Source organism: Balearica regulorum, chromosome 5 (assembly GCF_011004875.1).
Source record: "Balearica regulorum gibbericeps isolate bBalReg1 chromosome 5, bBalReg1.pri, whole genome shotgun sequence".
NCBI lineage: Eukaryota > Metazoa > Chordata > Aves > Gruiformes > Gruidae > Balearica > Balearica regulorum.
Window position 1 is genome coordinate 62,524,557 of NC_046188.1, and position 23,069 is coordinate 62,547,625.

At 51.4% G+C, this 23,069-nt stretch overlaps 1 protein-coding gene across 7 annotated transcripts in view; it reads left to right on the top strand.

Annotated features, from left to right (window-relative positions):
* Positions 1–320: 320 nt before the first annotated feature.
* The window catches only part of WT1 (WT1 transcription factor), a 38,287-nt gene continuing 15,538 nt past the window's right edge, over positions 321–23,069 (top strand). For 2 of the 7 annotated variants that reach the window (XM_075755271.1, XM_075755272.1), the window contains exons 1-5: positions 323–1,119; positions 5,540–5,662; positions 5,912–6,014; positions 12,646–12,723; positions 22,605–22,707. In XM_075755271.1, the coding sequence (XP_075611386.1) occupies positions 729–1,119; positions 5,540–5,662; positions 5,912–6,014; positions 12,646–12,723; positions 22,605–22,707 (798 nt within the window). In that variant the 5' untranslated portion in view covers positions 323–728. Of the gene's footprint in view, positions 1,120–1,484; positions 1,552–5,539; positions 5,663–5,911; positions 6,015–11,905; positions 12,019–12,645; positions 12,724–22,604; positions 22,708–23,069 lie in introns of those variants that run through there. The other 5 variants (XM_075755274.1, XM_075755275.1, XM_075755273.1 and 2 more) reach the window with 4 other exon arrangements.

Here is a 23,069-nt window from a genome sequence, read left to right on the forward strand (position 1 = left end):
GGCCACCTGGATCCCTCTAACAGTCTCGCAAGTCTCTTCTAAAGCGAAGGGACGTTAGGGTGAGATTTAGTGGCGCTTGCACCAGAAGAAGGGTGGGAGTGATGTGTAGGGGAGATATATTCTCCCACAGTAACCTCTCCCCCTCCATCCCCGGCTCTCCTCACCCACCCACCCCCCCCGCGTGTCTGGTCCGGCTGGGTTCAGCAGAGCGGGCTGTGGGCAGCCCCTCGGTGGAGGTTGTGTGAATGGAGGATCGGCGTGGCTGACTCCTCCTCCCCTGCAAGCGCCTCTATTTGAGCTTTGCAAAGTTGAGTGTGAGCAGGCATCCGAGGTGAGGCGTGCGAGGCGGCTGTGCCCCCCTAGCACGGACAGAGGGACACACGCACAGACAGACGGACACACGCACGGACACACACACACACACACACACACACGCGCGGACACACAGAGACACACGCACCCCGCCCTGCCCTGAGCTGCGAGCGGGTGCGAGCCCAGAGGCGATCCTGGAGAACAACCTTTCCCTGTCGCTGTTGCCGGCTCCCGCAGGGCTGGACCCGGGGAGCTGCGTCGCGGAGCAAACTTCCCCCAAAGGGCTGAGCTCGCCGGCCTGGTGCCTGCAGCCGGAGCCGGCCTCCGGCTTGGCGGGCAGGGGCCAGGTGTCCTGGAACAAGTGCGGCCCGGGGGGAGACTGGCTGCCCGGCGGCAGGCAGAAGGTTTGCGAGCAGATGGGCTCCGATGTCCGAGACCTCAACGCGCTGCTGCCCTCCGTGCCCTCCCTGCCGGGCAACAGCAACTGCACCATGCCGGTGAGCAGCGCGGCGCAGTGGGCTCCCGTCCTGGACTTCCCCCCGGGGGCCTCCTACGGCTCTCTGGGGCCGCACTCCTTCATCAAGCAGGAGCCGAGCTGGAACGGGTCGGACCCGCACGAGGAGCAATACCTGAGCGCCTTCACCGTCCACTTCTCCGGCCAGTTCACCGGCACGGCCGGGGCTTGCCGCTACGGGCCCTTCGGCGCCCCGCCGCCCAGCCAGCCGCCCTCCGGCCAGGCTAGGATGTTCCCCAACGGGCCCTACCTGCCCAACTGCTTGGAGAGCCAGCAAGCGATCCGCAACCAGGGTAAGAGCAGCGCTGCCGGGCGCCCGGGGCTCGGGGGGGCGGCCCCCGGAGGCGTCCGCTTAGCCTTGCCGGGCCGCGCTTGATGTAAACACCAAGCCCAGCCTTTCTCTCCAGCCTTTCTCTCCGCAGCAGCCGGGCAGTGTTAGGAGAGCCAGCCCTTCCGTGCCTCCTTTCCCTCCCCATGCGGCAGCCAGGTCGCTCCAGGGAGTTTTAGGAGCCGCGATTCTCGCCCCCACCCCTCCTGTGGGGCAGCGGGCTGCAGCGGGCGGCTCTGCCAGGCGGGCTGGAGTGTGTGTCCCCCCCCCTTCCCCGGTTTGGAGCAGCCTCTCGCCTCGCAAAGGTTTGTTCGGGCCGGGGATGGCGCAAGTCCTGGAATGGAGATGGAGCCAGTGCCCCGAGACAATTCTCTCCACAAATCTTGGGGGGTGGGTGGTATGTTACCTCCAAACCTTCTCCTGAATCCAAAACCCGCTGTCCGCTCGTTAGTGTTTTCAAGCCCCTCGTCGAATTAACCTCGGGAGCGCTGAATGCCCCAGGCCGAGGTACACAAGCAGGGGCGCCTCGAAGTTTCTTTTCACCATCTCCGTGGTCAGGACAGGCTGCTGTTTGCACCGCCCTGAGAAATCCCCGTGGGCTGCACGGCCGGGCGATGGGTCATCCCCTGTGTGTGGCACCGGGATCACCATCTAATCGTTTTTCTTCCAGTGGCTGCAGTATAAACATCTGCCGGTGCAAACGCGAGGAAGAAGGGAAAGGGGGCGAGCGTGCGGAGAGCTTGCCGAGACATTTCGGGTCTTTTCCCCCCTCCTTCAGCTGGCCCCGTGTTGTTGAGCGTCTGCCCCGCACACCCGTCCCCGGGCGAGGCGCCGGGGGAGCCTGGCCGAGGGAGGTGGGGGTGTCGCGGCCACCAGACTCGGGGGATGAGGGAGCGGGAGCGGCGGAGGCTGCGCGGCCCGGCCGGAGCGGAACGATTCGCTGGGGTCTCGCCGCTTTTGGCGTGGGGTCGTCTGCACCAAGCTCGCAGCTCGGGCTTGCTGTGCGCCGCGGAGACAGCCACGTACCCACAGAGAAGGGCTGGGGTGCCCGCCGCCCCGGGAGCACCCGGACGATTCGGGCTGTCCCTGGCTCTCTGGGGGCTGGCGAAGGGGAGGCAGGGCGGGGGAGCAAAGCAGAGTCCGAGGCCGGGTGGGTGCGCTCTGCGCTAGCCGCCGAGGGGTGGCCCGAGGCCGGCCAGGCGGCTCGGGACGACGTTTGCAGTGAGGAGAGGCGATGGCGGCGGCGGCGGCGAAGTGGTTGTTCAGCAGCGGGGCAGCGCACGGGTCTCCCCCGGGCAGTGCCGAGTCGCAGCGCGATGCCACCGCTGCTGCCTTCGTCCCCCGGTCCTTGCCCCCGCTGTCCGTCCAGCGCCGGGCTCTGTCGTCGGAAAGCACGGAGCGGGGTGCCAGGGCCCTGCCGCCGGGCCCGGCTGGGACCGATGGGCAGCATCCCTGGAGCTCGGGGAGAGGCTCGGCCCGCGGGGGCCCCAGGCTCCAAGCGGCGCGACCCGGCGGGGAGCGGCCGCGTTCGCCCCAGCACAGAGCACTCTGGGCCAGGGAGCTCTGCCGGGGATATTTTTTAGACATCTGAAAGGTTTTCAGACATCGGAGTGGATTTGTAATCGCTGGGCCCAAATAGCGACGAGAAGGTGGAGAGGAGGGTGAGGGAAATAAACTCGGCCCTGGGTGGGTGAGCGGGTTAGCAAGGGACAAAAATAGCTGCCACCCTGCGCCATCCTGTCGTCTGCGTTTAACCACCCCGAAGAGAAACGGAGCCTGTAGCGCACCAAAACACGGAGCCCGCATTGGGCTTTACTCGGTCTCCGCACCCTGCGGGCGGTGCTCGGTCCGCGGCACCACCGGCCCTGCACACACACACCTGGGCGTGCCCGAGAGCCGGGGCCCAGCGGCCTTGCATCTCTGCACCGCCCCGGCCCGGCCGGGTGGATCGAGGGCCTGAAGGAGCCTGGAGGAAGACGCCGTCCCGGGGAGCAGGGGCCGTGTCCCGGCTCCCTCCCGTGCTCCGCCAGGCCGAGCGGCCTCGCCGCGGGGCCGGTCCCTGCGCCTGCGGGAAGGATGGAGGTCCCTTCGGCTCGGTGCTGCCTCCCCGCACGGGAGGCACCGGGGCTTAGCCACAACTATTTTCGGTGTCACGCAGCGAGCTCCTTCGGCAAGGAGGAATTCGGCAAAGGGTGTTTGCTTTCTTTTTTTTTTTTTTTTTTCCTTTCATTTTTATTTTTTTTTCGTGGATGGATAAACTGTTCTTGCTTTGGCTCTCCTCAAGGTTGAACTCCTATATTTTTTTTTTAGCCGGTTCCTCCGACCGTGGGAAAGACGCTACCTTGGCTCTGCGATGACATTACTGCCAAGTCTGGGATGGGGTGGGGGTTAGGGAACTAAGGCTTTGAAACCTCTGCCCAATTTTCCTCTTCTCGTTCGCCTCTTTCATCCAGCTGGGCTCCTCCAACAACTGGATGCCTCCAGCGGGCCCCGTACTCCAGCAGATGTACAACTTTCAATTATTTTCAGCACATTTTAATCAGGCCTGGCTCTGATAACGCCCTAATTAAAGAGACCTCACTATCAGCAGCTCGGTTCAGAACTCAACTTTCTTATCACATTCCTGAAGCTTTGGGTCAGGCAACACCGGAAAATGCGGCCAAAACCTCGTTCTGCTCCGAGCTGAGTTTTGAAGGTCACCGAAAGTCTGTGCCGGGCCAAAAGTAACGTAGAAAGTGTCAGTGTTTTCTGCAAGTTAAAAAAGCAGCAGAGGGAAATGGGGAAAAGGGAGTTGAAGGTTTATCCTCTCCTCTGAGGGCTAAGGGAGAAGATAAGGAGCGAGAAACAGCTGTGGGATGAGAGCCCGTAAGGTACCGGCCTGTCAGCGCTGCTCGCATCGCCGCGAAAGGAGCTCTGCTCCGAGGGCGAGGGGGATGTGAGAGAGATTTGGCCAGGGACGAGTCAGTCCCACGTCTATCCCAGCCCCGCAGGCTCAGGGCCGGCTAAAAATTGCGAAGGTGAAGGTTTCAAAGTCGTCTGGATTTTTTTTTCCTCCCCATTGCTCCTTTCATTTCTCCCGCGCAACCCCGCAGGTTAATTCAGTCCTGTAATGTCACTGGATCCAGGCTCTCTGCAGAGAGAATAAAATGGAGAAGCAACAGCCGGATCCCTTTGTTGCCTCTCCATTTTATTGTCTCTGAAAAATCCCTGTGATTATCGGTCGGCGGTGGTGAAGCAGAGACCTGCACAGCGTCGAGCACTCGGCACGGGAGGGAACTGTGAGAGGAACCTGAAAACAGTCCCGAGTGGTCCCTCTCGGCTAACAAAACCACCCCCCGGCCACATCCAGTGTCTGACGAGGATGCCCGTGCTGGAATAAGCGGGTAAAGAGAGAGAGGTGGGAGGGAGGGAGGGAAGGAGTGCTCGTCGTCGGTTTGGTTTCTTTTCTCAGCCCGCGTCGGACTTTTTGTTTTGTTTTGTTTTTTTGGAAGAGTGACTCTCGGAGGAGCTTGGTTCTCGGGATAAATGCTGATGAGCCGAGAAGCCTCTGAGATAATATTACTTTGTAATTACTTTTTTAGCTGAAGTTGTTTAGCCAGCTCCAAGTCATTAATGAAAGTTGGTGTCCAAGCACCTGATTTACGATTTTGTGTCGGCCCGGGGTCAGCAGAGGTGGTCTCTTTCCATCTGAATCTGCTCCGTGTAGGAAACAAAATAGGCTGTTTATTATTTTGGAGAGCAATTTTCGCTGAAAGGAGGAGTTTTATTTTTGCATGTAACATTCCACCTCTTTATTGCAGACTCTTCAGAAAGCTGTTCTTAAATAATAAAAGAAAGAAAGATTAAAGGGTAACTTCTAAATTGGAAACGGCAGAGGAGTACACTGAGCAGATGGGAATCTTCCTCTTTAATATGGGCAACAATTAATGAAAACATCCTTTTTATTACCAAAGCCGATCTGTTCTCTTTAAACACGAACGAGACTTCCGACTTTCCGCCCTCGGCGCGGGCTGCCCGGCTCGCCTCTCCCCGCGGCGGGGGGGTCCCACGGGGCTCTCCCCCGCACCGCCCTGCTCCCGCAGCCTTGTGAAGTGCGTGTGCTGAGGAGGGGGGTGCAGGAGGAGAGTGAACGGAGGGGCACAGCCTTGCTGTGTCTTTTTCCTCACCGTGGGCAGCAGCACCGGGGGAAGATCATCACGGTGCAATAAATGCGAAATATTTCGGCAGCCCGCGGCGGTGCCGTGGGTGCGTGACGGCGGGAGCCTACGGCACTCGGCCGGGCGTGGGCTCCTTTCGCTCGACGCCTGCTCGTAGAGGCTTCGCGGGAAGCTGGTGGCCGAGCGGGCTCAAGGTTCCTCCTAACCCTGCTGTGGTCTCTTCGGCAGGTTACAGCACCGTGGCGTTTGACGGAACCCCGAGCTACGGCCACACGCCGTCTCACCACGCCGCTCAGTTTACAAACCACTCCTTCAAACACGAGGACCCCATCAGCCAGCAGCCCTCGCTAGGTAATTTCAGCCTCGGCGGAGTGCGGACCGCGCTCCCGGCCGCGGGGGCCCGTCTCAAAGGGGGCTGGCGGCCGGCTGGCAACCCGGAGTAGCTCCGGAGCCGCGGCGCTGCTCCTCCCTGCAGACCTGGCACAGAGCTAGAACTGCCCAAACGCTGGAGGACGGGGCCCTGCAGTCCCCTCTGCGGCGCAGGGAAGGGGGGAACGGCCGGTCGCCGCAGGGGTTAACTCTTCGCCGCTTTCTCCGCAGGGGACCAGCAGTACTCGGTGCCTCCCCCGGTGTACGGCTGTCACACGCCCACCGACAGCTGCACGGGCAGTCAGGCCCTGCTCCTCCGGACCCCCTACAACAGGTACCTCCGCCTGCAGGCAGCTTTGCCTTGCCTCCCTCTGCGCGGGTTGTTGCTCGGACGTGGTCTCTCTCCCCCGCATGCCATTCAAACAGCTTTCTGGTTTATGCAAAGAAACAGATTTATTTTTTTTTCCTTTCTCAAAAGAAAAAAAGTTTCACACGTTAAAAAAAAAAAAAAAAAAAAAGGGACAAAACCACAACAAACCAAACACCAAACTAACAAACAAAACCCCATAAAACAAAACAAACAAACAAACAAAAACCGCCGCGCCCTCCGCCCCGGACCTGCCATGTCTCAGAGCTTTCCCGGGCCGCCTCGCCCTCCCGGGCCGGGGTTTGCGGGGGGCGGCGACGCCGCTCGTCGTTGGCCGAGCATCCCCCGTGGGGCTCGGGCTCTGTGCTGCCGGCTCGGGGGAGCCGCTGGCCGGCGGCAGGTGCCGGCCGCCTCTGGGACGCGGGAGACGGGCTGCCTGGCCTCCTCGGGACACTCGTGTCCCGGACGGAGCCCTCTGGTGCGAAGGGTTTGGGGTTTGCCCAGGTGCGCTCATCCGCGCCGGGGGGGAAGTGCCCGGGGAAGCCCGGCTGACCCCAACCCTGCTCCAGAGCATCCCCTCGTTGCCCGAGGCAGGCGCGGTCCCCGCCGCCGCCGCCCTACACCCCGTCCCCTCCGCCTCCGCTCGGGATCCGACCCGCAGGGCGCACCGGTCGGCGCGGCCCTGCCCCTGCGCTTTCTCCCGGCTCTGGGAGATTCCGCGGCCGCACTTCCCCAAGGCCGGGAAGATGTGGGCGCGCTCGCTGGTGAGCAGCAGCGATGGGCAGAGCGTGGTACAGGGATCGGGCAGGCAGCTAGGCAATGAAAACTCAGCTCCGTGCAGGGGCTTCCTCTTGCCGACCAAGAGGCCTTCCGATGGCTCCCAGGAGCGACAGGGACTGGCCTGCAGGGAGGTTATTTATTGAAAACGGGGCAATAAACCTATCGGATTTCCTCGCTGGGAGAAAGGTGCATCTGGAGCTTTGCTGCAAGCACGAACTCTCTTTGCCAACAGACGGGTCCGTTGCAAGCCCGGCTTCCCGGTTTCTTCGGTCTGGCATGCGGGCTGGGCGTGTCTCTTGCGGTTTTACAGCGTTTTTAGTGAGCAAAGAAGTTCCCCAAAATTTATTCTTCAACTTTTTGTGAACTTGGAGCCAGTCCCGTATCTCGGAGTTGCTAGGTAACTCTCGCACACAAAACAATATGCCTCCGCGAAGGAAGCCGCGAGCGGCTCCTCTTGTAGGCCGGTTATATCATCTCTGATTAATCAACACTGGACGTGGGACAACAAAATTCTGTGACTTCCAGAAGCCACTTCGCTAATGAACGTGAGTTGACGTCAAGGGAAGGAGGGAATGAGGTAATGAAGGAAGGAAAGAAGCCTATCCAGAGAGATTAGCTTGCAGAATAATTGGCGGGGCGAACTCCTGCGCTGAAGTGACAGAGATTGCTCGCCTCGCAGGGAAATCTATAAATACGGTTTGTAGGGAGGCTTGGGGAGGGCAGCCCCGAGCCGCTGCGGGCAGCCGCCGCTCTCCCCAGCCCCGCCGGGCCTCGGGGCTCACCCTCGACGCCCTCTGCCCCCCGCCCGTGTCGGGGCTCCCGGCGGCAGCACCGCGGGCACTCCCTCCTCCGGCGTTTTGTACTCGTTTGTACGGTCGGTGGAGCGAGCCCAGTCCTGGGAGGTGTGATTCCGATAGGAAACCGCTGCTTGTGCCGAGAGCTCTCTCCTCCATGTGCCTCTACCGAGGAAGCACGGGTGAAGGCGTGAGCACAGCCTGGCATCGCCCCAGCCCTTCGGGACCCGGACCCCGGGGCGAGTGGACAGCGCTGCGCTACGGGGCCGATTTCTTCCCGACCTTAGCCTTGATCCTTCTCTGCTCCCCGGGAGGTTTACTGCTTACTTCGGTAGGATAAGGATTTTAAGCCCTTAAACCTCACACGAGCCAATACTGATGTGTGGGGGTGTAAGTCAGGGCAGAACTCGTTCCATGCCGAGGGCAGCTCCAGTTGTACAAAGCCTGCTCGAGCCCGGACAGGTGGGTGAGCTCGGTACGGTCTCCGCCTGTCCCCTACGGCACACGTTCAAAAGCATCTGGAAAAAACCGATTTTCCTACTACACAAGTGCTCTTCCTCGAAAGTGTTGTCAAGAAAGTGGGTGACTAGTTATCGTGCAAAAACGGGCGTGACTCATTAGCCGCATTTCCAACGGCCTGAAAACCGGCGGCGCTAAGTCAATATTCATATTGATCTGGCGGAATCTTTTTTATTATTTTTTAAGACCGTATTTATTCTGTCTCTTATTTGCGAAGATTTATTTTGGTTTTCGCATTTTAGGTCAAGTTTGCCAGCTCTACTTTGACAACTGAGGGCTCGATTGCCGCATGCGAGGGCCGGGTCTGGCAGGGACGGGAGGTGAGGCTGTGCGCGGCCATGCTCATGGCCGCTGCGCGCCTGCTGAGCGCTGCGCGGAGCGCGCAGCGAGCACGCAGGGAACGGTGTTCGTCGCGTCTGTCGCTCCGCGCACAGGCTGGGGACAGCAGATGCTCCCGTTCCTCCGTAGCAGCGGAGAGGAGGCAATGTGGCGGGAGGAAACGAGCTCGGGAACGGGAGGTGTTGCCTCTTTCCCCGGTGGGATGCGACGGCCAGTGTTTGCTCCGCACCGCCTCACCTTTGCGCCTCCCCGGAACGCTCGAGTAGCGCACGGGCGTCGTTTGTGGTCCCTCGCCCACCCACCCCGGCCGAGGCTTCGGGTCCGCTGGGCGTTAACACCCGCTCGCTGGGTTCCGCCGGGCCCCATCCCTCGGTCATCCCCCGCCTCGGAGTTCTCCTGCTCCGAAACGAGACCCACGGGGTGATTCTTCCGCGAGCAGAGCTGGAGCAAGAAAGCAGCTGCGAGGAGATGCAGGAGCGAACTGCCTCCACCTGATGCTCTCTCTTCTCCCTCCTCGTCATCTCACCAGCTGGGTGCAAGAGACCGCCAGTGAAGCCGCGGCCCTGCAGCCTGGCCCACGGGGAGCCGCGCCGGGTCGCGAGTGGGCGTGAGGGGCAGGGTCCTTGGGCCAGGGGAACTCCCGGCCCGGCTGGTGCCAGGAGGGGTACCCGGGCGGGCCTAGGGCTGAAGAGCTTTCCCTTGTACCCCACATGAAGGCAAAGCAGTCGGGAAGGCGGCAGCTTGAGAGAAATGGTTAAAAGATCGTAATTCTTATACTGGAAGGAAAAGTATCTCTGAAATCTCTCGCCTCGGCAACTACTTGCTCTCTGTTTATAGCGCAGCCCGCTCCTCTGCCAAGGAATACTGCGCCTGTTGTTGATAGCTGGACATGGATGACAAACCCGCACAGATTGCGAGTGTGCATTAGATGACCAGCATTTGTGGGTCCATTAAAATAGTGATGTGAACTTTTCTACCTCGCGCTGTTTAATGTAGTAAACATGTTCGATGTTGAAAATTTACTGTGAGTCACACTTACAAAGACTTTAAAAGTGGAGGAGTCTCGGTTCAGATTATAGCTCTTTCTGTGCAGAGGTCAAGAACTCGGTAATACTGCAATGCAGGCCAAAACAAACTCTATATGATCTACTACTGGTTTCCTTTTAAGTTCCCTTTTTGCTCAGCGTTGACTTCCTTTTATTCCACTCCAACTTACATTAATCCCCGTTGTAGAAATGTTCCCCCCTTTCCTCTCGTTTCTCTTTAAAAGCATCTCTGTAATGAAAATAAGTTATTTTTAGTGTCGTCTTTGTGGCCGTTTGAAGGGCCAAGGATTCAGATTGGAATCAGCGCAGGCGGATCCCCGGAGACCCCGCTTTCCTTCTCATCATTCAAACGTCATCCAAAGCCGAGATTTTGAGCGGAGCTGTTAATTCCATGAGATCATCTCACGGTACTGTCAATAACAAACCATGGCGAGGCGTGAATGGAGTTAGGGATGTCCTGTTCTCTGTCACATGTCAGAAAGGACATGTTTAATCCCGTGTCCGTGCCCGGTGGCCCCCGGGCAAAGGGCGGTCGGCGCGGCCATTCCTGCCTCCGGGCTTGCCGGGGCGCGGAGCCCGGCGGTACCCCCACACCTGCCTCCCGCCCTTGGACCGCGTTCGTGCGATTCAGCCACGGGCAATCCCGGGTTTTTCGAGATGTAAACCTCGCAGGGTCGTGGGCTCAGCATCTCCACAAAAAAAAGAAATTTTTCCCCTTTGCCACTGCTGGCAGCAGAGGTCACACAGACCCCCTCTGCAGCCTGTCTGAGGGGTGTGGGGGTGTCTCTCCGTGGGCACCCCGGTGCCGGGGCATAGGCCACTCGGGACGTGCCGAGAGACCGCAGCGCATCCCGCGGGAATTCATTCGCAGGGCCTCAAGTCAAACGTCTCCTCCTTCCCAAAGTCGCGCAGCGGAAAGGCAACCCCGCTCGGCTCCCGCGCCGGGGGCGGTCAGGGCTGGCGTGGGGTGCCGAGCCGGGGTGGCGTGGGGTCCGAGCCCAGGCGCCTGCTCCCCCCCCCGGCACTCATTCCCCCGGCTCCTGCCCCACCGCAACTGCAGCGGGAGGGCGAGGGGGGGCGAGGGGGGGCGAGGGCTGTGGGTCTCCCTGGGGCCGCCCCGAGCCGGAGGGACCGACTGCGGCAGCGCGGGATTTAGCAGAAGGAGCGGAGTTTCGCTCGCCCTCTGTCTCCGAGTGCTTTACGTGACGCCGCTCCGGGCTCCTTTCAGAGGCTGAAGCCAGCTCGGGCTCCGCTGTTAAGCTCTTGTCGGAGCTGCAAAGCCGGGAGCGAAGCGCGGCTGTAAATCGGGGAGGGCAGGAGAGAACTTTAGGCGGGGAGGCAGAGACGGTGAGCTGCGGCTTCACCTCGCCGCTGGACATTGCGATGGTTTCGAAGCGGTTCGTTTTGGACACTGTCACCCAAAGGCGTCATGCAATACAGTGGCTGCGAGCTAGTGACAAGATGAATAAGTGTATTGCTTTATGAAAAAGCAAAGGAGGGGGAAAAGTGGATATTGTGGGGGAGGCTCTTATAAATGAACTGTCAAGCGAAAGAAAGTTAAAGGGAAATCTCCTGCTGTAAATGCATCGGGCGGGCACTTCTAATAAAAATCAGGGTCCTGGAGGAATTAATTACAGCAGCATTACAGGAAGAATTCGTGGAATTGCAAAACGTAGTTGGCACAGACCAGCACGGACTGCTATTGCAAATGGGGAAACTGCAGGAGAGTTTAACAATTCCTGAGCTGATATGCAGGACATTGTAGTAGCATAATAGCACTTCAGACACACTAATGAATAATAGTGTCCAGTGATACTGACAAATGATATTACGCATACTTCGAGATTGAAGTCACTTAATTTGTTTTTATATGCAAAAGCTTCCCACTGGAATCTGACTTTTTTAGGTCGCTTCTACCTGCCACGAAGAAAAAAAAAATAAGAAAAATAAAATACCCTCTTCTAATAAGGGAATGATATAAATTCACCGCATAAGTCCAGCGAATTTAGGTGTAATTAATCAACAGGGAGACTCGCGTTTATTGTGAGCGGCTGTTCCCCGGCCCGGGCATCAATCACGGAGCCCGGCTGAAAGGCCCGGGGGCTCCCGCCTCGTTCCGCCCACCCCCCGGCTCGCCGGGGCGAGCGGGAAGTTGCGCTTTGCGGAGAGCCCGGAGCGGGGGAGCCCCCGCAGCCTGCCCCGGGGGGGCATGCCACAGGCGATGGCACCTCTTCGGCCTCGCCGGCATCGCGGGGGGGGGGGGCCGGCCGGCCGGCCGGGATTGCCGCTCCGCGGGGCTCCGCTCGTCTTCGCGGGCGGCAGCTGCCCGGGGCCGGCCCTCCCCGCCGAGCGCCGCCGCATCCCGCTGTCGTTTGCCGCGGTCCCGGGGTTTGCCGGTCTGGGGTGGAAAGCGATGGTCGGGAAGCCGAGGTCTGCAGCAGCCGCCCGTGCTGCCTTCGGTGTGTACCGGCGGGGAAAGAGCATATTCCAGCGGTGAGCTTCGTTTATCGCTCAGCCACTCCATTTTTCTCCTGCCTGTCAAGCCCTCTATGTAGTAACATCTATCATGAGTCACGATAGCTGCTTCACTCCATTAACCACGTGGTCTCTCACACTCCTGGTTAAAACAGTTAACAGATTGGCCTTTTTAAAACAAATAATCTGCTTCGTTAGCCCGCCAGGCTGTCTATATTCGTTTCATTAATTTCAATGTGTCAATATCGGATATTCTTCTTCTGTAAGGAGAAAGTTTTGTGTCTCCACATCCAGCTATTTACAAATTGACAGGCTTGCAGATTAAAAGAGACTTTTCAATCCACAGCCTTTCTCTCTTTTCTTTTCTTTTCTTTTCTTTTCTTTTCTTTTCTTTTCTTTTCTTTTCTTTTCTTTTCTTTTCTTTTCTTTTCTTTTCTTTTCTTTTCTCTTTTCTTTTCTTTTCTTTTTCTTCTTTTCTTTTCTTTAGAAAAAAAGCGTTACATCAACAAAAGGGATTATATAACATAAATTCACTTTCTCTTGTGTATTTTAAAACAATAACAAACAAAATGTTGCTATTTTGACGTATCGGTTTGTTTTTGATCGCAGTAACTTTAGTTCTAATTCTACATATTTTCGCAACAGTGACAATTTGTACCAGATGACTTCACAGCTTGAATGCATGACATGGAATCAAATGAACTTGGGATCCACACTGAAGGGGTAAGGTGCTTTATTCTTTTCTAGTCTTTTGCCCTAGTGTAGTTTTATTACTGAGCTAACTTTATCTTGTATTTTACGACTTGAATCCGGTCACTAGCACGAAAAAATACTGACCAGTTCCGACAGTGGCTCATCGTCTGGCTACAGCTTACCGTGTATTTTAAAAATACTTGTGATAACCCGAGTTAAGCGTCGGGGTGCTGGCTGCTCACGCTCGAAGTGAGGCAGAAGGCGTTTAGAAGGCGCAGCTCTCCGGCTGCCGCCGCCCTCTCTGCCCCCGCGGGGCTCCACGCCAGCCGCAGGGCAGCGCGGCCGCGGGGCTCCGGGGGTCCCCGGGCGGGGCTGGGGCCGGGCCGGGGCCGGGTGCCTGTCCCGGCGGGGCAGCCGCGGCCCCTCCGAGCTCTCCTCCTCGAGTCGTCGCCCCTTCCTACCATCCCTCTTCCCTTTCCCTCCCTTCGCCGGGCCCTGCGTCCTGTGTCCCGGCCCTGCCGCCTCCCGGCTTCCTTCCTCCCGGCCATTGTCGCCCTCCCACCTGCCGGGAAGAGGCTCCGGCCCGCCTCCCCCGCGGGGCTTCCTGCCGCTGGGCGGGCAGGAAGGCCCCGAGGCGCCGCGGGGCCCCGCCGGGGTGGCGGCCCTGGGCGGGGGGGGGCAGCGCTCCCGGCCCCCGCCAGCCCCGGCCTGGGCGAGCATCTCCCCCGCCGGGCCTCCCCCGGCAGCCGGCACCCGGCCTCCCGCTCTCCCGGTCTCGGTCCCGGGGCGAGGACGGGATGCTGGGGAGGAAAGGGAGATAGAGTCAGCAAGGCGGCGCGAAGCTCTGGGTGCCAGCGCCCGGTGCCTCCAGTAGTCCTGCTCCGGGTTGGTGGTCCTCTAACGCACCAAGGGGACACGAGGTAGGACGAGACCCCCGGGGTTGGTGCACTGCCGTAACTTCACCTTGTTTTATCTACGATCACTACCATGAGCAAAAGAGCCACCTTTTGATCTTAGCCAAGATAGAGCCCAAAATTGCCCACTCTGCTCCGAGCAGATGATTGGCTACGAAAACTCCCCTACCAAAGGTAGGTATCACCAACTGGCTTTGAGATGTTCTCAGTGTCTGAGCGTGTGCCATCTCAAGAGAATGACAGGAGAAGTCTAAAAAAGCCCCTATAGATCTATGCTTTCATGTGGTTGTCCATAAATGTGAAAACCTTGTTCAAGACGAACTTTGTGTACAGTGCTGTAGTGTGATAAAGGAAAAATATTATGGGTCTGCTTCTAGCTCATTCACAAATGGTGTTTGAAGGTTAGAGGGAGAAGATAGTAGCATAGTAAACTATCTGTATCAGAATGAACTAGAGAATTGGAGGGAGATCTGTCAAGGAACTCTCATGTGGTTAAGAAGATCCCCAAATCCTACAGTTGTGTACTGTTCAGTGTCTTTGCTGCCAATCCTCTCTATTAAAGGTTATTTCCTAGGTTTTTTTTCCATAAGTGTTTTTGATTTCCTCTTTAAACTGTACCCTTTAAAGATCAGTCATTGCAATATTAGACACTGTTTTGTCTCTTCTGAAGAAAATATCCTGCAAAATGGAGAAACACATCAACCTTGACTGAGGTCCAAGTTATTAAAGCAAGGAAGAGGTTATTCTTTGGGGAACTCAGTAAAAAAAAAAAAAAAAAAGAAAGAAAAAAAAGGCACAATAGAAATATTAAAGGAGTACTGAACAAAATAAATGGCTTCTTACTTGTCCAGGAGTCAGACTGTTAGCAGTGTAAAGTATGTGACCTAGGATGCATGAAAGGGGGGGGAAGAAATCAAGATGAATGATCTATGGTAAAACAAAGCTGAAAGTTTTGGTATAGGCCAAGATTGTAGAATCTGTGGAAAATCAGTGCTAGACATAGCCTCATCACTGGTAATATGAGCCAAAATAGTTATCTGTCTTTTCTGGCTGAGAGTTACAATACACAGTACCTCCAATCTCAGTTGCCATGAACATAAGGTATTCTTCCCAAGATTTACATCTTTAAAATATATGAACTGTTCATAAGTGATTCCCAGGCGTTTAGTATTCAGATGCTTTTTTCAATCTTGTAGTTGTAATTTAAGAATTTTGGAATCAATCTTTCTGTTGAAATATGGAGCTTCTAGATTCTGTCCAACGATGACAGTCCTTGTTTAGCTCCTTGCCTTGAGTTCTCCCCAGCAATTCCTCCTGGCTTCAGTAGGACTTTTGCACATTATAAGAAGGAAGAAAACATTACCCGTAAGTTCTGCGAATAGTTAGAGAACTCTACAATTACATAAAACTTACGGGTCATACACTATACTGGACAGTAGACCCGTTCAGTGGCTTGCTTTCTGGGTTCGTATTCAGCATAAGTTTAATATACTGAAATGAAGCTGTTGCTGTGCCTTTCAGGTAGAGTTAGTTAGCAGCTTCTATGCCTAAGTTATCTGAGAGCATTCTGGTTTTAGCTGTTTACATTCTTGCCAATATTTGACCTAGAGCTCCAGAATCTCCTCACTTCAGATTAAAAGTTTGAAATTTGGCAAGGAATACAGTCAGGTGGTCAAAAGCTGTGTCCTTTTCAGTCGCTGTGAAAATCATTCCCATGGAGTTGCAAGTTTATGAACAGTTCTGTTCGCGTGTGATCAGAAGGCAGAGCCTGGCACCTAAACTATTGAATGATTTTATCTGCTCAGAGCCTGCTTCAGCCTATGGCTTTAAGACATCAGAAGACTTTTTTCCCTGAATGTTTTTTCCTACCTGGATATTTTAATGTCAGATATTGGAACTGAGGGCGAGAAGTTTCTTTGTCTTGGTGGGTTTTAGTCTTAGAGTACTTTCGGTAGGAGTAAGCATCAGGGAACTGCAGAAGGCATGGGTTCAAGCAGAGGTGGGCGGTAAGAGGTATTGGAACAGAGTGCATGGCCAGCCATTGCTCAGTGGTGGAGAGAGACACATAAGGTGAACAGAGATGTTGTCTTCTGGCAGACTACAACAATGTGATAGACTGGTAGGGGACGGAGATGGAGATGTAAATGTGGAAACAGATAGAAGAGGCTACAGCCATGAATTCTAGATCTTTATACTTGCTGGCAAACCAAAAGGAGGTCTGATGGCCCAAACTGAGCTTCTCTCTGCAAAGAATTGCCCATAGACAAGAAGACAATCTACTACTGCTACCATATAGTCCAATCAGTGTTGTAGATTTTCGCTTAGGTTCTAAATGCCAAAAATTGAGCTCAAGTTGTGCTTATAACTCATGTGAGGGAAGAGCAGTCCCCATTTGGTGCCTCGTGAGCTAGTGCGTTGATTATGTGTTGCCTGTTTGTCCCGGGACTTCTCTGTCACCTTGCTGTCTGCCTTTGGGTAGACAACAGGGAGGGCTGGCTTGTTGTCTGAGAGAGGTGTCACACCAACTGGCACCTTCAAGGATCTGAAAGGAAAACTTGATGGTTAAGGCAGTGAACATCACTGTGGCACTGGATTTTATCTCTTCAGACTGTTTGCTGGTGATTTGTTCTTCATTTTGTGGCATTTTGTTTGCAGCAGCTGAGATCAGATTTATAGTGTTGCAGAAAAGTCGGTGGGTCCTTTGCTTATTACCTGGAGAACTCAGGTCCCAGATGTCTCAGAATTGATGTCCCACATTAGTGGATACCTTTCCCTTCAGTTTCTGTCCTTAATATTTTTGTGTTGCTTTCTTATTTGTCCAGTGTGGAAAATACTCCTTCCCTTTATAGCATTGTAGAGACTTCATGGCTATAAAATCCTCTTTGATATTTTGATGAGATCTACATAAAACTGACATAGAAATAATTTATACCATGCAGGAAATGATACGGCACAGTAGACAAGAAGTGTAGTCACGAAATACCCAACAGCAAGACTTAACAGAAATATTGCATAGTTTGCTCAAGTAAAAAGTTTTGATCCATATTTCCAAGAGTCATCTGAAATTGTGTATATAACCAGACTTTTTTTTTCCCCCCCCCTTTTGGTTTTGCTTGAGTGTTAAATAGTCAGCATGTTCCACCGACACTTGTATATATTGCTGTTTGCTTGGGCTCACTGGAAGGAAAATTAGGTATGATCTCTGTAGAACACTATTAAAACTGCATCTGAAACAAGATCTAAACCTTATTTTGTCCAGGAGTGAATTGTAAAGGTTTTTCTGTTTAGCTACGATGGTATTATTAGTAAAATTCGGAGGTGCAAAACTTCCTACTTGGTTTCAGTTCTGCAATCAACATGAATTGGAAATGGACAATAAACTATTGTCCCTACTACTGAATTTCCCCTTTCCCTCGGATAGGTGAGGGTCTCGTTTTGAAGGGAAATGTTGGGTGAAATCCTGATTCCAGTCAGGTCAATGGTAAAAAAAAAACCCAAACCAAACAAAGACTATTGAAGTCAGAGAGACAAGGGTCCCCTGAAAATCCAGTGCCTTCCTTTCATCAACCAGCTGCTTTTCTCATTGAAGATGGCAGAAGGGCTGTAATCTGTGAAATCACATTTTTTAATATTCCTTTGCCTAGGAAAGTGCAGATAAAACTACAGCTTTATACTCCGCCCTCCATAATAGTATTAGACAAAAAACAGGCAGAAACATGATCTTCTATATAACTAATCAGAATCTTTTGCTGTCTCCGTACATATTTTTCCCAGGGTGCTAGGATGGTAAATATTTTAGCAGAGGGAATTAACTCTACTTCTCTTCCTTTATGTTCTGTTATCAACGGCACTAGCCCACACCCTCACTTTGCCTCATTTTTGGCTCTGTTTCTAAACCCTAAAATTCCTGTTCCTGCATTGAAACACAATTAAATTGAGGCTTAATGTGGTGCCTGTTTTATGTAATCTTGCTTTCTGGCTTTTCTTATTCTTCCAAGTCTGAATCTCATGAATCAATGTGTATTCACGTTTCATCTGAAATTTTCTAACTCTCCTCAGTATGTCCTAAAGCTTCCCTTTTTTGGTTTATGAAATAATAATAAAAAGCTTAACTCTTCAGATTAAGTTGTAACTGCTTTATACATTAGACAGACAATTTCAGTTTAACAAAGTAAAAATGGTGTGAGAGAGAAATTGCAGCTTGATTATTTTTTAAAATATTCAGATTAGAATGTCATTTTTTATGAGTTTTTTTATAACCGCTTAGATTGATACAACTCTCTAAAGCTGCTCTGTTTTTCATCACACATTCTCATCTGTAAAACCTTCATTTTTATTAATCTTTGTACAATCTGTACAACTTTGAGATTAATCATTTTAAAAGAGCTACTCTCCGAGTGTTAAGGATTTGCTGGGCTAATGGTAAATGCAAGCGCTTCTAAATACAACACATAGCGCTTGCTTAGCGTTTTATGTTGCATAAGTATCAGTCTTTGTTTCCCAGTTATCTAGCGTTACGTTTTATGGCTATGTTTCCAGGTCTGTTTCTGGCTGCCTAGATCCAGAGAACAAAATATACTGGGTCCTTTTTTCACCAACTAACTCCATGAATTCTAAATATTTATAGTCCGGTTCTGCCTTTGTACAGTTCCCATTGAAGTTAGAGCAAGTTGTATATTTACAAGTAAAGGCAGAACTGTGAGGCCAAATCCTTCAGCCCTTGCTCGAGCAAAAAATTTCTGTTGGATCCTGGCAGGCCAGTTTGGCTGCATCTGGCCTTGCTTAGTTCTGACTCTTTTTAGGACTTGTGGCGGGATCAGCCTCGTGCCTCTCCTAACTATAACTCGGGGCCTTACTGGCAATTTTTTTTTTTTTCCTTTTCTTCTTTGGTTAATTCAACTCTTCCCCCCTTGATTATTGCCCTGGCCTTAGCTGAACTTCTCCTGGGGGCTGCTCAGCCCTTGGGGCAGGGGAAGACGCAGCGTAGGAGCTTTGGCCGTGCTCTCAGCCGTGCTCTGAGCGCACTTGCAGCAGGGCAGCGAGCGGCTCCGCTGGCAGTTCTCCAGGCTGCCATGGTGTTGCCTGAGCCGCCCGTCCTGCTGGGAGAGAACGTGTGGGTGCTGGTCCCAGAAGCCTGCCTCTCCTGAAGTATCAATGTTTACCTACCCTGGATTGTCACTGTTCATCTGAATAGCGCAGTATAATCTCTAAAGTGTCTTTTAAATTTATAATGTGTATAGTGTTAGTGGATCTGGGGTGTCCCGAGTACACATTGCAATGCTTTGGTGGAGATCTAGGCTGTTATCTAGTCCTGAGAATCTAGTGGGACAATTTTTTATTATTATTCTTATGGATTTGGTGGCCTAAGCATATGAGGCATTGTCTCTTTGCCTGGTTAAACATAGAGTGCCTGACTAGAAAAGATGAAAGTTAAGGAATCTCCTACTCTCTTAAGATTTCCATTTACTTAATGTACTGCAGGTATAAATTTATCATCAGTTCCTTGAATTGCTCATGTATGTGGGATTGCATCCGATCCTTATCTCTTGTTTGCGATAAAGCAGGTGTTTGAGTTTCAGTAAGGTGCTCAGAGGGCTGGAGCACCTCTCCTATGAGGACAGGCTGAGAGAGTTGGGGTTGTTCAGCCTGGAGAAAAGGCAGCTCCGGGGAGATCTAATTGCGGCCTTCCAGTACTTGAAGGAACCCACAGGAAAGATGGTGAGGGACTGTTTATCAGGGAGTGTAGTGACAGGACAAGGGGTAACGGGTTTCAGCTGAAGGAGGGTCGATTGAGATTAGATGTTAGAAAGAAATTCTTTACTGTTAGAGTGGTGAGGCACTGGAACAGGTTGCCCAGAGAGGTTGTGGAGGCCCCATCCCTGGAAGTGTTCAAGGCCAGGCTGGATGAGGCTTTGGGCAACGTGGTCTAGTGGAGGGTGTCCCTGCCTGTAGCAGGGGGTTGGAACTAGATGATCTTTGAGGTCCCTTCCAACCCAAACCATTCCATGATTCTATGATAATGTATTTAGGAGATTTATATCGGTTCTTCTATAGTGCTTTTATTTTAGTATATAAATTGCAGCAATGTGAAACAAGCCAACTGTGCAAACTGTGGTATACATTTTGTGGCACACATCTTGGATGCATTGAGTAAAGAGACTGGAAGAAAAAAAATTGTATTTCACAATAAGGTTACTATCGATGCAGAGTGAAGGTTGCAGTTCAAGAGACCAGTGGTGTAGGGACGGTTTGTGAGAACTCCTCCTTCAGTGTTCCAGTTTCTCCACTGACTGGAAAGAACATTCACGTGTTAATTCCTATCTCCCTGAAGATCAGATTATTCCATAGCACTTCATAGTGAATAAATAGTATTGTAAGCAAGAAATCTCACATGATCCATGTGGCTGTCATCATCCCTATGGCCACGCTGAGTACCAGCCAATGTTGATGGAAATGTGCCCAATGTAAATGGGAACTAGGGTTCCTGATTATTAAAGCATCTCTCCTAGGGAGATGGTTAAGTAGATGGGTGTTCATTACTTAGTATATTATGGGTCAAGAGGCTCAGAAAACAGATTTTAATCTTCAAGGCTTCATAGTTGTATGTATAGTTTTAGTGAAGTATATCTAGAAATAACGGGAGAAAATATGAAAAAGGCTGAATGTTGAGGCAGGCTTCCCAACTGTGTAATAAAGATGGAGATGGAGATCATCTGGTGGATACCTCCCATTCATAGAGCCATTCCTTAGGGCACAGACACAGTGGTGTTCTGCTTCTTATTCCTGGGAGGAATTATTTCAGAACTGACTGGTCTTTACAAAACCGGTTATCACTGAAAGATGGAAACCATGTATGTGAATTTGGAGGGAAAGTTAGGCTGTGCTTTGTGGTATAAGCTTTTACTGTGTATTCCTGTTCCTCCTTCTAAAGTTTCTGTCCTGGGAATTCTTCTTATCTAACTTTGTGTCTCTTGTTTATTGCAAGGTGTAAGGTTGCTAGCACAGGCATGAATGAGAGGTTTCACGGTTACTCAGGGTGACTAATGCTGAAGTTTGTATTTACCCTTGATTCGCTGCTACATTATAGATCAGCAATAGCTTCTACTGCAGAACATCCTCCTGATAAATGGTAGTTCTTATTTAATTTCTGTTTTAAAATGCACTGTTTAATTTGTGATTAACATGGCTATCACCATGGGTTGGGTGCTTTTCAACCTTTTCTTTTTTAACATCTATGGACTTGCTGCCTTTCAACAGAGAGGAAAATTTGATGCTGGTGAGGAACCTGAATTGAGCAAATGGTCATTTATTACTTGTATTAGGGAACAAGAGGCCACATCTGGGCCCTGAGCAGAGAGGAGACCCTATTTAGCTGGACATGGTACATATCTAGAGAAGAGTTTAATCCATTTAAATCAGATAATGGTATCTTCCTTAATCCATTTAAATCAGATAATGGTATCTTCCTTTCTCTATTATTACAGATAATACTACAGATCAAAGATGCTTTCTTGCCACCACCCTAGAACTTATTTCATTATGATCACCTGTTTGCCACTTAAAATTGAGATAAACAGAGCATACCTTCCTAAAAGGTGTAGCCTTTGATTTGAATAGCCAGGTGGAGCCAGGGTTTGAATCTAGTATTTTAAGCAGCAAAGGACTTGACCCAAAGGAACACATCTACCAGGTGGGAGCCTGCAAGCCGCTATGGCGACGAATAATGAGGAACGTGACCCACATGCTGCAGTAAGAGCGGTTCGCAAATACTGCTCCCCTCCTGTTTAGTGAGGCTCACAAACTGTTTAGACATCTCCCGCATTCCAGTTCCACTGGCTGTTCTGCAAATCACTTAAGAGGTTTAAAACTTCCTTGTAATTCTACTCTGCACATGAACTTTGAGTGAAGAGAAAGGAAGGACCAGTGAAATGAGAGTCTGGGCCTCAGGGACCCCTTCAAATTGCTATTGCAAGCATTTGGCAAAGACTGGGATAACATCCTATGTATCCATCTTTGTCCCTAGCTGTGTGCCCTTGGGCTTTGTTCTGGGCTTTCTAATTTCTAGTGCAGTGTAAAACATGAACACTTACCGTTGCCAATTTGTATTAATACAGGTGGCAATGTACACATTAAGGTAACATACTAATTTAAAAAGAAAAAAAAATTTGGTTGCAAACAGGAAACACAGCAATGTTTCTAACATTCCGTACAGGAGAATGTAGGATTTTGAAGAATATAATTAGATAAAACACATAGTTGTGGCACCCTCAAAACACAACAAAGGTTACAAATGTTTAAAATTATTGTGATGATGCTGCATGAGGAATCTTGAAAATTTATACCTAGTAGGAATAGGCTGGTTTTGGTTTTTTATTTTATTTTTGTAAAGGGTTAATTTGTAGCGCATCCTGCAAGCTGATATGTGGGATAAATAGTTTGGACACTGATTTGTAATCTCTGTTTATGAGTACATGACTGCTATTCTTATAAATGTCATCACTTTCTTGGTAGTATCTGGTGATATCTGAGTCATGAGGTGCTGACAAAAATCCACTGCACTTAATGTGAAACTTGAGGCATTTTGCTCATTCCAAAAGATATTAGCAATAGCCAGTCCCACATTTAACTGATAAATAATGTGTACATGTGCACATGACACAGTTATGCTGCTATGTGGATTTTTTCCTCTTACCTAAAATTTTTGTGGAAATACATGAGTTCAAATCATGACAATTTTTTTTTTTTTTTTTTTTTTTTTTACTGAGCTGTCTTAATGGATACTAATAGATGTATGTATGGAGTCAGCGCATTGTGCCAGCGGAAGCAGATCCATACAAAGGCAGAGCAGGCTTCCTTTGGTGAATTTGGACTTGGATATCCTGGCTATAAAAGCTAACTCTGCATATGTTATCACTGTCTTAAGAAATGAAACCTCTCACATGGAGCTGAGTACTGAAAAATATTTCATTTTTCCATTATTCCCCTCTTTATTTACAGCCATACAACAGGATATGAAAATGAGAACCACAGTGCTCCCATGTTATACAGCTGTGGGGCCCAATACAGAATACACACCCATGGAGTTTTTAGAGGCATACAAGTGAGTATAGTAGGGCATTCTTCATAGGGAAGTAAAATTGCTGCCTGTTTATAATGTTTATTTAACACTTCACTAGTATTTACAAATCCATCCTTGATTTGCGGCTTCCCTGTGTTATCAAGAAATGCTTTACATAAGCGTCCTGACTGCACTGAAGCCATTGAAGTATAATGTGAGATTCTTTCTGAGAGTAATTTAAAATTGTTTATTTCTTCTTCTGAAGTATATCTGTGAGGCAATATTCCTCACCAGCTTCTCAGGATGGTCCAAAATATATGATCTAGTTTCCAACTTCTAGCCCCAATCACTTTGGCCAGGTGAAGCTTCTTGTGGTTACAATGGACTGTGTGTGATAACTATAT